The sequence below is a fragment of the Mauremys mutica genome, chromosome 1, assembly GCF_020497125.1.
Source record: "Mauremys mutica isolate MM-2020 ecotype Southern chromosome 1, ASM2049712v1, whole genome shotgun sequence".
In the NCBI taxonomy this organism is placed as follows: domain Eukaryota; kingdom Metazoa; phylum Chordata; order Testudines; family Geoemydidae; genus Mauremys; species Mauremys mutica.
This window is the reverse complement of record NC_059072.1, coordinates 171,832,469-171,846,772: the sequence shown is the minus strand read 5'-3', so window position 1 is coordinate 171,846,772 and position 14,304 is coordinate 171,832,469. Positions and strand designations below refer to the sequence as shown.

The 14,304-nt window shown below is 40.7% G+C and overlaps 1 protein-coding gene across 4 annotated transcripts in view; it reads right to left on the bottom strand.

Moving 5' to 3' along the window:
* TMPRSS7 (transmembrane serine protease 7) overlaps window positions 1-14,304 on the bottom strand; it is a 66,208-nt gene that overhangs the window by 27,634 nt on the left and 24,270 nt on the right. For all 4 annotated transcript variants that reach the window (XM_045011040.1, XM_045011019.1, XM_045011026.1 and 1 more), the window contains exons 4-9: window positions 13,100-13,167; window positions 10,951-11,144; window positions 9,743-9,781; window positions 7,176-7,404; window positions 2,977-3,107; window positions 734-846 (exon numbers count right to left, since the gene is read on the bottom strand). In XM_045011040.1, coding sequence (XP_044866975.1) covers window positions 734-846; window positions 2,977-3,107; window positions 7,176-7,404; window positions 9,743-9,781; window positions 10,951-11,144; window positions 13,100-13,167 — 774 coding nt within the window. The remainder of the gene's footprint in view (window positions 1-733; window positions 847-2,976; window positions 3,108-7,175; window positions 7,405-9,742; window positions 9,782-10,950; window positions 11,145-13,099; window positions 13,168-14,304) is intronic.

Here is a 14,304-nt window from a genome sequence, read left to right as displayed (position 1 = left end):
AGAATCAGTCTGAGATGTTTTAGAAGACTGGCTGAACTGTTTGGAGTGGAGATGCTCAGAAGGCAAACACTGTCTACATACAGCCCGTGGACCGGTGTCACTGCACTTCACACTGTTTTGTGTCGCTTTACATTTGTGTACATTAGCACCAGGGGCCAGATTTTCCAAAAGAGCTGAGCTTCCCTTTAAGCTGCAGAGTGAGTGTTGGGTGCCAGGGTGTTGAAAAATCTTGCCTTGAGCGTTAAAATGAGAGGTGCTGAACTCTGGTGGAAAATGTGATCCCAGCTCCGTGAATGCTGAGCACTTACAATCCAGCCCCACATCTCAGATGAATGGCGGCAGACAGAACACACTTTCTGTTACACAAGGGACTTCACACATGCACATTTTAAATTATTTACATCAAAGCATTTTATGAATAATTCTTGTTAACAGATAAATCTAATTTAATCTTTCATGGGACACCTCCTGGCATTTCAAATAAAATTCACAGCCACTGTTATTGCAGACCCGTTTGTCTATTTCAAGACGCTACTTTCTGTTGGGCGTTTCAGTGGTTACTTTCTACAGGTCCCAGTGCATTGCATGTATTCAGCAATAACCATTCTATAAGATGACTACCTCATTTCTCAGAAAGCACGTCACTACCTAGCAAAAACCTTCCTTTGGCCTTCTCTAAGGATTCTGATGCCTAAATTATGCAAAATGTCTAAAGAAGATGACAAGACATTACCTGAAAGTTCCATGTACAAATACATTTTGGAGGATAGTAGCTTGGATAATATGGACTCACAATTCGCCCCTCAAAGCCAGTTTTCTCTTTTGTCAATATCGTTTTTCCACATTCTAAAAAAAGAAATATTTTGGTGAGGTTTCATATTATTTTAAATATCCCAGTTTTGGAGCCTGTTGGATAAGCGTCTAAGTTAGTTGCCGTTCTTTGGCTCCACAACAGGACAACTTAAGTGTTGTGTTCTGGCCCACCCACAAAAGATCAGAGGCCAGAGCTGTACAAAAATAGCAGCAGCCGAGTGGCACTGAAAATGCAGACACCGAACTGGCAAGCTCCAAGAATACTGCCTCAGAAAATCCACTCCATGTCTCTCCCAAAACAGGAAAGTCACCAGATCATATTAACTGTTCGGTCCTCCACAGCTGCCAACTAACAACCTCAAGCCAACACACTGCAACTCAAAAGTAGAGGTGGCTCACAGAAGCCATTTCTTCCATTTTACAAGACCTTGTCAGACTCATGAGCTGTATTTTGGGTTTGTTTAAAAAAAAAAGGTGCGTTTATGTATGAAAGTTTACTTTTTAAAAGTTTAATCACACTCAGTTACATGGATCTACAATATTACCAAGTAGTATATTTGCAACCAAAAAACATCAGCATTGTAGTAGTGCGTGAGAATCTCTGTTTTATAAAGCCAGAAAGAACCATTTCAATTATATTGTCTGACTGCCTATATAACGCAGGCGTTAGGAACTTCTCAAAATAATTTCTGTTTGAACTAAAGCATATCTTGATTTCAAAAATTGCTATTGAAGGAGAATCCACCAAGACCCTCAGTAAGTTGTGCCAATGGTTAAATATCTTCAATATTAAAAATTTGCATTTATTTCCACTCTAAGTTTGTCTAGCTTCAGTTTCCAGCCATTGGACTAAGTTATACCTTCGTCTGCTAGATTGTAGAGCCCTTTTTCATCACATATCTGTTCCCCGAGCAAGTACTTTTAACCTGAAGTCACCTCTTAATCTCAAAATAAAACTGAAAAGAAATGGACTAATCACAAAGGTCTAAAACCTGCTTGTCTATATTCATTGCCCAAACAGAGAAATTTAAAATGTAAACAAGATATGAAGAGTTAAACAAAATTCAGCTTTAATGCTGAATACTTGACTACTCAACACCTTCAGCCTCAGTACTGCCAGTCAGACTCCAGCCTGTAGGAGCAGCTGCATAAGTAGCTAAAGCAGGGACCCAGGAATGCTAATGATCTCAGAGACTGGACTTCCTCTGCCCTGTGCTGATTGGCTGTTTGCTTCAACCCCTCCCTCACCATCTCTTCAGCTCAGCCTCACTCCACACCTGCCCCTGCAACATCCCCTCTCCTTTCAGTTTCCTTTCCATGTAACTTATCCCCTCCTTACTCCCCCGAACCCATACCCTACAAGCCAAGAATAAAATTGTGGCACCAACATGTTTGCCCCCATAATATAAAATTCACTCTACTTGTCCATTATACCCTTTCCCCTACCCTGTGTCTGTCCCATTTAGATTATGAGCTCTTTGGCGGCACAGACTGCTAGTGCACTGTATTTGTGCAGCACCTAGCAAAATGGGGCCCCATTCCTGGTTGCCTCTTAAGCACTCCTCTTATAAACATGATTCATTAAAACAACATGTCCAAACACAGGATTTGTTTATGTTTATAAATGGACAGTGGCCCTTCAGTTGGTCAAAAATCTGCAGCAACTTCTTGTCCCACCCATAGTACCACATTGTGATCACGAAAAGCTGCCTGCAGTAAATAACATCTTCTTAACATGAAGCTGTGGGAGGAATATTTGTTAACTGAGTGGCTGTCTATAAATAAGGCACACAGCACCTCCATCTACTGGCATATTGGAGTATAGGACGGGTGATTAGTTTGAAATACAAGTTCAGTCAAGTTGTTTTTAAATGTACTTCCATGACGGTATCACTTAATGCTGACCAAACATGACTACAGGAAGGGGGGGGGGAGGAAATAGGGAAATTTTATCATGCTGGGAGTCAGCATGATAAAAACAATTCAGAAGAGAGACAAGTGGGTATTGAAAAACATGAGAGAGATCGAGATGATATAGGAGGTAGAAGAGAAAGAAGGACTAAAAGAAGCTGACCAGGAGTTATCCAAATTCATTAAGTCAGCCTATGGGGTTTGAATGGCATCTCCATGAAAAATATAAAATTCATTTAAATAATAACTTACTTTCTTGTTTAATGACCTCGAAGTACCCATGAACTTCCTTCGGTTGCTGTATTTGTGTTGACTTAAACATTACCAGCATCAAGTTATTTGTGGAAACAAATGATATTAATGAGATGGTTGGTTCACAAATTCTAAGGGGAAAAAAGGTGACAGCACACACATGAATGGTATTGTATTAAAAGCACATTAATCTTGTTATTAAATGTGCAAAGTTTCCATGGGACAACCGAGTTTGTAAGCCATCTTCCGTCCAAACTCTACTTTAAAATCACTGGCCTTCCCTTCTAGAAGGACATGTGCTTCCATTCTATTTTCAGGCCAGCAAATAGTGAAGCTAAGCTTATGGATTGCTACTATTGCTTTTGGGTGATGGAGGGGAGCTGTTTTGAGTTTTTCCATTTTAATACTGAAAATAAACCACACAATACACAAGTACATCTGATCAGCTGCACCATATTATTCTTTTTAGTTATAAAAGGACACTTCTCAGAGAGAGAAATCCAGCCCTGTCAGATCTAGTGGCATTTCAAAGAGCAACACACACATTTGGTTCCTACAACTCCTAGTGACGCACATGCCCTTCCATATGCTAGTCTTACTCATTTCCAGCCCTCAGAACTTGCTTCCACAATAAATATAATTGCCCAAGTCTGCTGTTCTGTGGAACTCAAAGCTGAATGAGTCATTCAGAGACTTAACAGGACTCATCTCAGCTGCAGCCATAAACAAAGGTGGTGGTGGTGGGAAAGTTTCCTAAATGCTTTTTTCTTTTCTTATTCCTTAAACATCCCAGCTATCCTTCCTCTCATCATCATCGTTTGACTCAGCTCCCCACCTCTCCTGTTCAATGGTTTCTTCAGCGGCTTGACCACTTTGCCACCAAACGTCTCAGTCATTTATGCCATCACCAGACATTCTCCAGAACAGTTCCTCCCACTTCTTCCTCACCCCCTGCCTGACTGAGAGGGTGGGGACATGTCACCTAATCCTAAAGTCTCTTCCTTTTCCTCCCTCAGGCATTGTTGACATTTTTGATTCCCTCTGGATTTTTAAAGACACAAAGAGCAGAAAGGCTCAAATTAAGTTCTGATCTATCCAGGTAGGTTAGATATTCTGCCACAGAAATAAGATTTTTTTTTATTCATAGTGACACTATTGAAATGTTTGCCAAGATAATAATATTTTAAGAACTGGGTATGAAAGAAGCCAGTATCCTGGACTAGCCTTATGAAACAAAGATAAAATTTGCTGAATTAAGTTAAACCTCACTGACCTGAAGCCTAGAGTGGGCGCCCTTGCAGGCCCATGAGCGCCCTTACAGGTACCATTTGTGATGCTGGCAGGCCAAATGCCAACTCTTGCCCAGGCTACAGGCATTAGCTCAGAAATGACAACCTCGTAGCTGGAGACCAGGCCAGGTCACCTGCATGTGAGTTTTGCTCAAAATAGATATTAGTCTCTAAAGAATGTATTTAGTGTTTAGACTCTATGAAATGCTCGTATGTTGCTGCATGTATCAATCTCACTTATAATATAGATATTATAAGGTAATATTTAAGTGTTTGCTCTGAAACTGTAAACCCCCCCAATCAGGAGAGAAGCATTACCAAAAAGTGTGAAATACTAGTTTGCCACAGGAGCTGTTATCTCCTGCCCAACTAAAGAAGGCCCATAGACACTAGACAAACCATTGCGGAACATCAGTGGACAAATCTGTCTATTCAAATTCCATCTGTCTGTCTATTCTGTTGATTGCCCCCTACCCCCCGCAACCCAGAAAGAGGAGACATGCACGTGAACTCAACCCATCATCAGGGGCGGCTCTAGGAATTCCGCTGTCCCAAGCAGGGCGGCGCGCCACGGGGCGTGCTTTGGCGGTTGCCGGTCCCGCGGCTCCGGGGGACCTCTTGCAGACGTGCCTGCGCAGTCCAGACCCTCCACAGTCATGCCTGCGGGAGGTCCACGGGAGCCGCCTGCTGCCCTCCCGGCAAAATGCCGCCCCAAGCGCGCGCTTGGCGCACTGGGGTCTGGAGCCGGCCCTGCCCATCATCATAAACTCTGGAGGAAGAGAATAAAAAAAATCTCTCTGACAAGAGGAAACTGCATCTTTTTGGTTGTTGGCTGAAGGGTCAGAGATTCTAAACTGAACTCAAAGATCCCCAGGGGCTGCTGCTGCGCACTCACGCACATACACACACACACACACACACACACACACTTTAACCCAGGGATCAGCAACCTTTGGCATGTGGCTTGCCAGGGTAAGTCCCCTGGTGGGCCGGGCCGATTTGTTTACCTGCCGTATCTGCAGGTTTGGCCGATCGCACTTCCCACTGGCCACGGTTCACCACTCCTGGGCAATGGGGACTGCGGAAAGCGGCGGCCAGCACATCCGTTGGCCCGTGCCGCTTTCTGAAGCCCCCATTGGTCAGGAGTGGTGAACCGTGGCCAGTGGGAAGTGCGATCGGCCAAACCTGCGGGCGCGGCAGGTAAACAAATCGGCCCGGCCCGCCAGGGGACTTACCCTGGCGGGCTGCATGCCAAAGGTTGCCAATCCCTGCTTTAACCTGTAAATAAGTCAGTCCTTTGTTGTAGTTAATAAACCTTTAGATAATTTATTACAGGACTGGCTACAGTTATTGTCTTAGGTGTAGAATCATCTAGAGTACCAACTGATCTGGGGTAAGTGATTGATCTCTTGAGACTGGAAGCAACCTGAATGTGGTGTGATTTTTTGTTTAAGTGGTCATTTATCACTAAATCCAGTTTGTCTAAGTGGCAAGGTAGACTGGAGAAGTCTAAGGGGACTGTCTGTGACTCCATGGTAAGACTGCTATAGTGATCCAGATGTTCACATTTGTTAATGGCTTGGTGAAATCTAATTACAGAACACATCAAGTTTGGAGGGTCTGCCCTGTTTTCTGACAGTATGCCCTGAAGTAGGCACTCTCAGTCATGAGCCACTCCAGACAGGGTACCAGCTGTAGGGGTGAATGCTGGGGGGCTCCGGTATGTCCCACCCTCTTCCCCCCGCCTCCCCACACACACTTTTAGGAAGCTTTCGCCACTCCTGACTCCAGGCAGCTTGACACCCTTGCCCTGAACTTTGACACTGGTTAGTGGGGGGGGGGGGGAAAGAGTACAGATGACAAAACCAAACAAGTAAGAAAAACAAATGGTCTCATCACCTTTCTGAAAACCAAAACATTAACATTCTGAAGTCATTCACAGTCTGGCTGGCTCGGGGAAGTTGTATTGGCCTTTCAGAGTTCACTTACAGATAAGACTAACAAGGATGTTGCCACTAATAGTGGTCTGGTAGCCCGTATGAACTGAGCCAGTGAGCTCAGTAAAGTTTCCAGTGGAGGAGTGTCCAGAATACAAAACCCACCTCCCTTGTTCACCCTCTTGCTTGGCAGGAAAAGGGATTTAAAGGGCTACAAAACTAAGCTTTCCATCTGTACATGGTGTTCCCTCCAGGTCAGAGTTGAATCACTTGAGCAGAGTGGGAGAAGCTGTCACTGCCCATATAATTCCTGTACTCTATATTAATTATTATTATTATTCCAATAGTATCCAGTGGACCCAATCAGGGCACAAGAACCATTGTGCTAGGTACAATACAAACACAACAAAAATATCTGTCTGTCCATCCAAAAAAGAACCCAGATCCTTCATTCACCAACTCTCTCCAGCTTTAAAAATTCACATTACTCAAACTTTTAAATAAGTTATAAACTGTACAATCTTTAAAATACAAATATTACTTGCACTTGAAAGCCATGGGACAGCTGAGAAAAGCACCATGCAATGGAGCTGGAGTAGTGTCAGCAGAACCAGGCTAGCGGTTGTTAGAGCAGTGCAAGGTTATTAGTTTTCACACATGAAAAGAGTTTCTTGACATCTCCTAATTTGTTCAAAGGATACATTTTGAAATTCCTGAAAGGAAATGGGAAATTCTGCCCAATAACAAGCTGCATATTTTCACACTTTTGCGTCTAAGTTTAATATTTATCATTTTCCAAATGCCTTTAATTAGCAAGACCACTCATTTCTTCATGTAAGATAATTAAGTTCATGATTATCATTTGTACAAAAAACAAAATTTAGTGAGGACTTAAACTAAAAAGTAAAAATCACAAAAACACCTCATGAAAAGTTTGCAGAACCAAAGAATTCTCATTTAAATATATACATACCGGTAGAGTATCTTACTTTTGATTGGCATCAAGGAGTCATAAATGGTCAGTGAGTCAGTGATGCAGTTATCTGCTTCAATGTGAATAGATGCTATTGAGAGACGAATTAGATGGCCCACTAATGCATTCAGTTTGAAATAACAAATCATCCTCCCCGAGGTAGCAGTGATGTCCAGCGGAAAGTGCTGATACAGACGATCTGCATATAGATCATATATGCAATTTGTTCCTGTAGAAATACCACATTTTCAACGTTAATATTGACACTGCACCTGATCAAGGAGAGTGAAACAAGATGGGCAAATGTAACAACTGTATTCATAAAGGTTCTTGTGAACAGAATATGCCAATATATCCCATGGGCTTTTACCGCCTCATTTATTCACAAGTCTATGATTAAAGACAGTTATAGTAACAAGAAAATTGAGAGAGAATAAAAAGCATGGTGCATGCCAATATGAATAAATATTTGAAGGAGCATTTGCACTGGAAGTACTGTCATTTTGAAAAGCTGCTATTTGCACAATATATTTGACATATACAAGGGTTCACGGGTCAACAGAAAGAAAAGGTAAATTCTAATTGTTCATTGTGAAAAGTTTGCCCAGCCACATGGCAGAAATCCAGGTGATTTCTGGTCTCCACTATGCACCATTGATTTCTAAGCTTCAGAGCATCCAAAGCGCACTGTTGTATTGCTGTCAATAAGGTTTCTGAACTGAAGTGTCCATCTGGTTAGTTATTGCTCTTCTACGTGTTAAAAGAAACAAGCTAACAATTCTGCTGGCAAGTCTACAGTGCAAATTATTAGGGTTTAGTGCAACATTCCCAGGAAAGCCCCAAACCACATACAACGGGTCTGGTTTCAGTTTATGACAAAAATCGAAATTTGAACAAAGCTCATTGGAAAGTACCACTGAAGTTTGCAAACCTTAAATTAAGTTAATATGAGCCAATTTATGTTACTGTCAAGTCCTTGGTTTCAATTCAAAAAGCTTTGGGATTTTCAATTTATTCATACCTGACACTCTTAGCACAATTCTTTGGAAGGAAAGAGGGGGAAGATGTGAATGCAAGAGAATTGGACCCACACAAGGTAATTACCTCAATCTTTACAAATTAAAAGGGTAAATTTTCCTCAGCTCAGATAGTTACCCCCTTGAAACACCAATGAAAATATTACTGGAATATTTGTAAATGCATCTGTGGGTGAACCCAAAAGCAGCTGTATTACTATGTTGCAATTGATCAAGCAAATTAAATATTTCTCTTAACATGATGAGTAGCAGCAAGCTCCTAACAAAGTTGCCAACAAGTCTTCTTTGCAGAAGTGTAAGTTATTAGAGCTAAGAGACTAATTAGTGGTGAGTCAATGCAGGAAAAAACAGATATTTCTGAGGCTTTCAAATGTATGTGAATATTCTTGAAATATTTATTCACATCAGTGATTGAATGGCATAAATAAGTGTCACATACCTTCAACATAAACTCAATTTCTCTCTCACATAGTTGAACTTCACCCCATCCCAGAATTAGTGCAGTTATTAGTCACCAAAAATCAGTTTTTGATTTATAACAGGTGTTCATTCCACCCCCTCCCCCCAGTGCAAGATCAGCTTTGCTGACAACTAATTTTTATTAATTTAATTTGACTACAGTAATTTTGTGGGTTATTTTAGTAATTGTGAAAGTAAATCATTTTGATAACTAACTGAAGTCAGGCATGAAACAAGATAGCACCAGTGCAAGTTTTCCTAGACCACTCTGGCAAATTAATCTCAATGTTCACCCCATGGTATTCCAGTATCAAGCTTCTTTTAAATACCAATTACCAACTGCTCTCACATACACAGTGAGTGTATCATGTGAACAAAAGAAGATTAGAACGTGATGTCATCTTTTTCATTCATTAATGCAAGATCTGATCTTCATGTTATTGCCACTACCATGGAGTTGGAACACACATCTTACGCTATTTCAGTCCCATAAATGGCTCCTTTAAATACTTTTAAAAGCCTGTAGAAAGAACCACTGTAGACCCCGTGCCAACTGCTGCTATACCCTAGAATCAAGTACAGGAACATTTTAGCAAATAAGATCCGAGTTTCAAGCAACTTTGATTTATGGCAAGAGTCTGAAACCAAGTGGGGATCTGCCTGGTATCAACCCATAAGATCAAGAAAAACAAAGCAGTTTTGAGCAACTTTTGCTTTAAGTTATGGGATTCATTCAGACACTAAACTCATTATGTAATTTCCGAGGGAACAAAGTGGAGGAAGATAATACACCCCAAAAACCTAAGCCTCTGGAGTGTCACACACATAGTTACAAAGCATATATCGATACTGGTTTGTGATGGCTATCAAAATACTACCAAACAATATTTTCAGAGACAGATTCTGAGCTTGGGCACAAGCAGGACTCCCCATTGACTGCAATGGCAGCTCCACACATACATGCCATAGCTGAATTTTACCCTTGTAGAACAAAACTGAGCAAATGCACATCTCGTTACAAGTGAAAAACAGTGAATATTGAAACAAAACAAAACAAAAAACCAGAATTACCTGTTCCAGTTGTTGATGAATAATCTGATCGTAGCCCAGCTGCACTGGAAAAGAAACTAAAGTGAACTTGCTCATATTTTAGATAGAATTCAAAAATCCAGCATTTAAATCTAGCCAAATCCATATAAACTTTGTAATGAATACACTTTACATATTTCAGCTATCAGTTTCATAATACGCTGCTGAGAGTGTCTGACTGCTTTTTTTCCCTCTGCTCAGACTATTCAGGAGTGAGAATTCTGTGGAATAAATTCATAGAAGCTTAGTAATTCTCTCACACTTTCAAGGGAGATTCAACACTGAGAAAATCCCATCCATTCTATAACCTGCCCAATTGCTGATCATCAGAAACCCTAGCTGCTTCTCAGGCTACATACCTGCAGAGTGTGCTATCTGGCCACTATGGAAGCAGAACACAGAGTTTTGTATTAGATCTTAGGGGCCACACTGCTCAACTAGTACATGTTGTAATCTAATTTGAGGTATCGTGCTCAGCAAATGCACTGAATGATGCATCACTTGTGTCCTCGTCCTCACCAAAATCTTAAGGCCCCTAACTGCATGAGCTGCTGAACACTCAACTGCCACTGAAGGCAGTAGGAATTGAGTGTGTGCAGCACCCTCAAGATTAGGCCCTTAATACAGGATAGAACCTTCCTGGTTATCAGTCATGTACGATTTTTTTCAGTAAGCCACAGAGCAACCAGGGAGGAGTGCATGGTGAGGATAAGACTCCTCTAGGTTAGAAGTCTCTCACCACCTCCCACAATCAGTGCAGGAGCCGTGCACAGTTCCCTTTTTAGGCAAACATAGATGAGAAAGGTCCTCATCTACAAAAGCATGGTCCTTTGCCTTTGTTCTTTAAAAAAAAAAATACAACACTTAGATTAAAGGCAAACAGATTGAACTAATGTTAGTGTGAGGACTGGGATTTGTGTCACACAAAATCAGGAAGTCCACTGTTATGGTGCCAACAACATAAAACTGAATTCAAACCTTCCCAAACTTGAGGAGCCTTTGGATTCAGTGCCTCAGTTCAACTTCCACCTGAAATGGGAACTCGATGTAGCTTTTGGCTTTTATCGTAAATTAATAGTGGGGCTGGGGATAGGAGACCTGGTAGTTTTATAAAAGTTGCTATTCTAGGAAAACAGACTTCTAATACATAAAGTAATTCATTAAGGATGCAGACATGTACAAATACTGACCACTCAACACAATGGAGTCCATGTCAACTGCAAGCCCTTGAAGGCTCCCCACTGAGGTCCGGTTGATGATACTTGTCTGAATAGAGTCTTTTAAAATGGCAGCCACACAGTCCTCACAGAACACTTGGCCTTTAGCCTGTGGTACCACAAATACGATCCAGAAATGAATAAGAAGGCCTCCATTGTTGTTGTTACTGAAATTAAATGTACATATAGAGAGTCTGTCATATTGCAATGTTCCTCTGATTGGACATTTATATGGGCTTCTGGATAGTGATTTAGAAGAGTATGATTCCCATTTTACATCTGGGTACATTGTTTTGACACACTGAGCCTTCTCGCTCTCGCTTCAGAAGACACGATTTAAGATTATAAAAAATTAAAGTAACTCTCAGAGGGCCCCCACTTTCTATTGAGGCAAATAGAAATCTTTCCACTTGATTTGGAGTTGGCTTGGTTCCCTAAGGAATGAAGTAGGAATGAAGGAAAGACTACCTCCCCAACAACCACTTTGCAGTATCCTAATACAGTTTCTACTACTATTTAATCCTATCTTTAGGTTTCATAAGAGCACTGAACCTCTATCTTCTGCCTGCTCCCCTAGCTAAAGCCTTGTCTACATTTTAAAGTTATATCAGTATAACTATGTGGCTGTAGTGTGGTTTTACCACCAATTTAGTTAAACTGATACAAGCCCAAGTATGGACAGAGTTATACTGGTAGAAAGGTACCTTACCTGTATAGTTAAACCTGGTCTATATATTAAAAAGTTTTGCTGACACAGCTGTGTCAGTTAAAAATAAATAAATAAAAATGAATGCACTCTTATCATACCCCAAACAGCTAAAGCTATTCCAGCAAAAGCCCTAGTGTAGATGGAGATATTCTGGCAAAGAGAGTCATTTTGTTAGCATAGAATGTTTTTTTCTGGGAACTGGTATAATTCTATGTTGGTAAAACAACTCTTTTGCTGGAATAAGCTGAACCTGCACTAGAGAGTTTGCTTGTACAGCTATACTGGCAGACTCTTTTCCATGTAGGCAAGGTCTCATTCTCCTTCCAGTACAGGAATAGCTACACCAATATAAAATGTCTTTATGTAACTGCAGCCACACGAAGGGTATGTCTACACTACAAAATTATGTCGACCTAAGTTACATCGACGTACAACCACCACAGTCATTAAATGGCTTTTGCATGTCCATACTATGCTCCTGGTGTCAGCAGGAGCGCTTTACCAATGTAATTGTCAGCATGGGGTATTGTGGGAAGGCTTCTGAAAGGCATCAAGTTGATGTAAGCAACTCAATGTCTACACTGGCACTGCATTGACCTAACCAGGTCAACCCAAGCACTACACCTCTCGCAGAGCTGGAGTTAAGTTGACGTAGCGGGGCATGACGTTTTAGTGTAGACACTTACAGTTTTAGCTTAACGTAAGCTGCCTTGCGTCGGTTTAACTCTGTAGCACAGACCAGAGCTAAAGGGTTGTTCTGCTTTAAACTACACCAATAGACAAACTATTAGTTTATTTCGTTCAGCTGGTGCAAATCCCCAGGTAGACACCAGTTCAGTTTAACAGACGCTTATTTCAAGTTAGCTTAAACCAATTTCTAACAGTCAAACTAAACTAAAGTAAGCTTAGTTCAAATGGATTTAAAAACAGTGTATACACACCCTTTTGCATCAGTTAACTAAATCAGTAGGGTAAATTCACCTCTTTAGTTTTAAGTGGCAACCAAGATTTTAGTTCATGATTGTTTCACCTCCCCCCAAGCCTGCCCACAAGTTCCAAACCCTCAATCTTTGTCTACACAGAAATTTGCACTGGTGTAATTAAACCTGTTTAGACACCTTTATGTGCTTAAGACTGGTTGTAATGCATTAGCTAACCCCTAGCCAGGTTTAAATCAATTTAAGTGTAACCACACACGAAGCGGCACTGGTTTAACTAAGGATCTGAATTTAAACAGATTTAGTTTTATCAGTGCAACTGTGTGCATGGACCAGGCAGAGCCAAAATAACTCCAAGTGAGAGTTTCACACAAAATTAAGTTTGTATGGTGAGCTACACTCCACAGGATTACGATGTTCAAGCATCATCATCACATCTGACAAAGACATGCACACACACTGCATTGAGTTTTACCTGACATCAGAAACAATGGACTGTTTATAAAATTTGGAGAAGGCAGAGGTTGTGTAAACCAAGTTCATCTGGAAGAGAAAAAAAATGTTATGTGGATGAAAAAGTTAGTGTTTCTACAAGTCAACCACAGCTTGTAACTTCCAGACAGATCTTAAGGAGAATGGGCACATGCTCAGTATTCTAAACATGTATTTAACTAAGTAGCCATGACTTAACTGCACCTTCCATGGACTTTAGGAGCATAGAGTAAAGAAGGTTATTTTCTCATCTAATAAATTTTTCATATAAAAATATTATCTTATTAACAGTGAAAAAGACTTAAACCAATTATTTAATGTTGTTAGGGCCAAATTCTGCCCCTCAGATAAGTGTGGGCCTTCCATTGAACAAAGTGTGGTTTGGCTTAGAACAACGGTTCTCAACCAGGAGTACACACATACTCCTACATGAGTGGGTGCACCAACTCATCTAGGTATTTGCCTGGTTTTACAACAGGCTACCTAAAAAGCACTAGCGACGTCAGTACAAACTAAAATTTTGTACAATTGACTTGTTTATATTGTACTTACATTTCAGTGTATAGTATATAGAGCAATATTTATATTCCAATCAATTTATTTTATAATTATATGGTAAAAAATGAGAAAATAAGCCTTTTTCAGTAACAGTGCGCTGTGACACGCGTGTATCTTTATGTCTGATTTTGTAAGCAAGAAGATTAAGTGAGGTGAAACTTGGGGGTACGCAAGACAAATCAGACTCCTGAAAGGGGTACAGTAACCTGCAAAGGTTGAGAACCACTGTCTTAGAATGTTCCAAAATAGAGTTAAACGAACGTTGGTTTTGCTACTGTATTGTTGGAAGAAGCATACTACACTTTGCCACTAGGTGGCATATGCCTCAAGTAGTTTTGAGCCACTTTTGATTCCTGTAGACAGCATTTAATTCAGCATGGACATGAGTAACTAGACACTGTGGCCATTTCTTTTGGAGGATGACATAAGCTACAAAATCAAGGAGGGACTGATATTTTGTTTGTGCCCAATTTATAATGTTAAATGCAAGGAACTAAATAATAATGTCAGGAAACACTAATTAAAAACCTGTAAATCAAAGGGAATTGTGAATGTTCAATACCTCTCCAGATTAGGCTTGAAGTGATTTATAAACAATTAGGTCTTTTCATTTAGGGGGAGGAAGGTAAC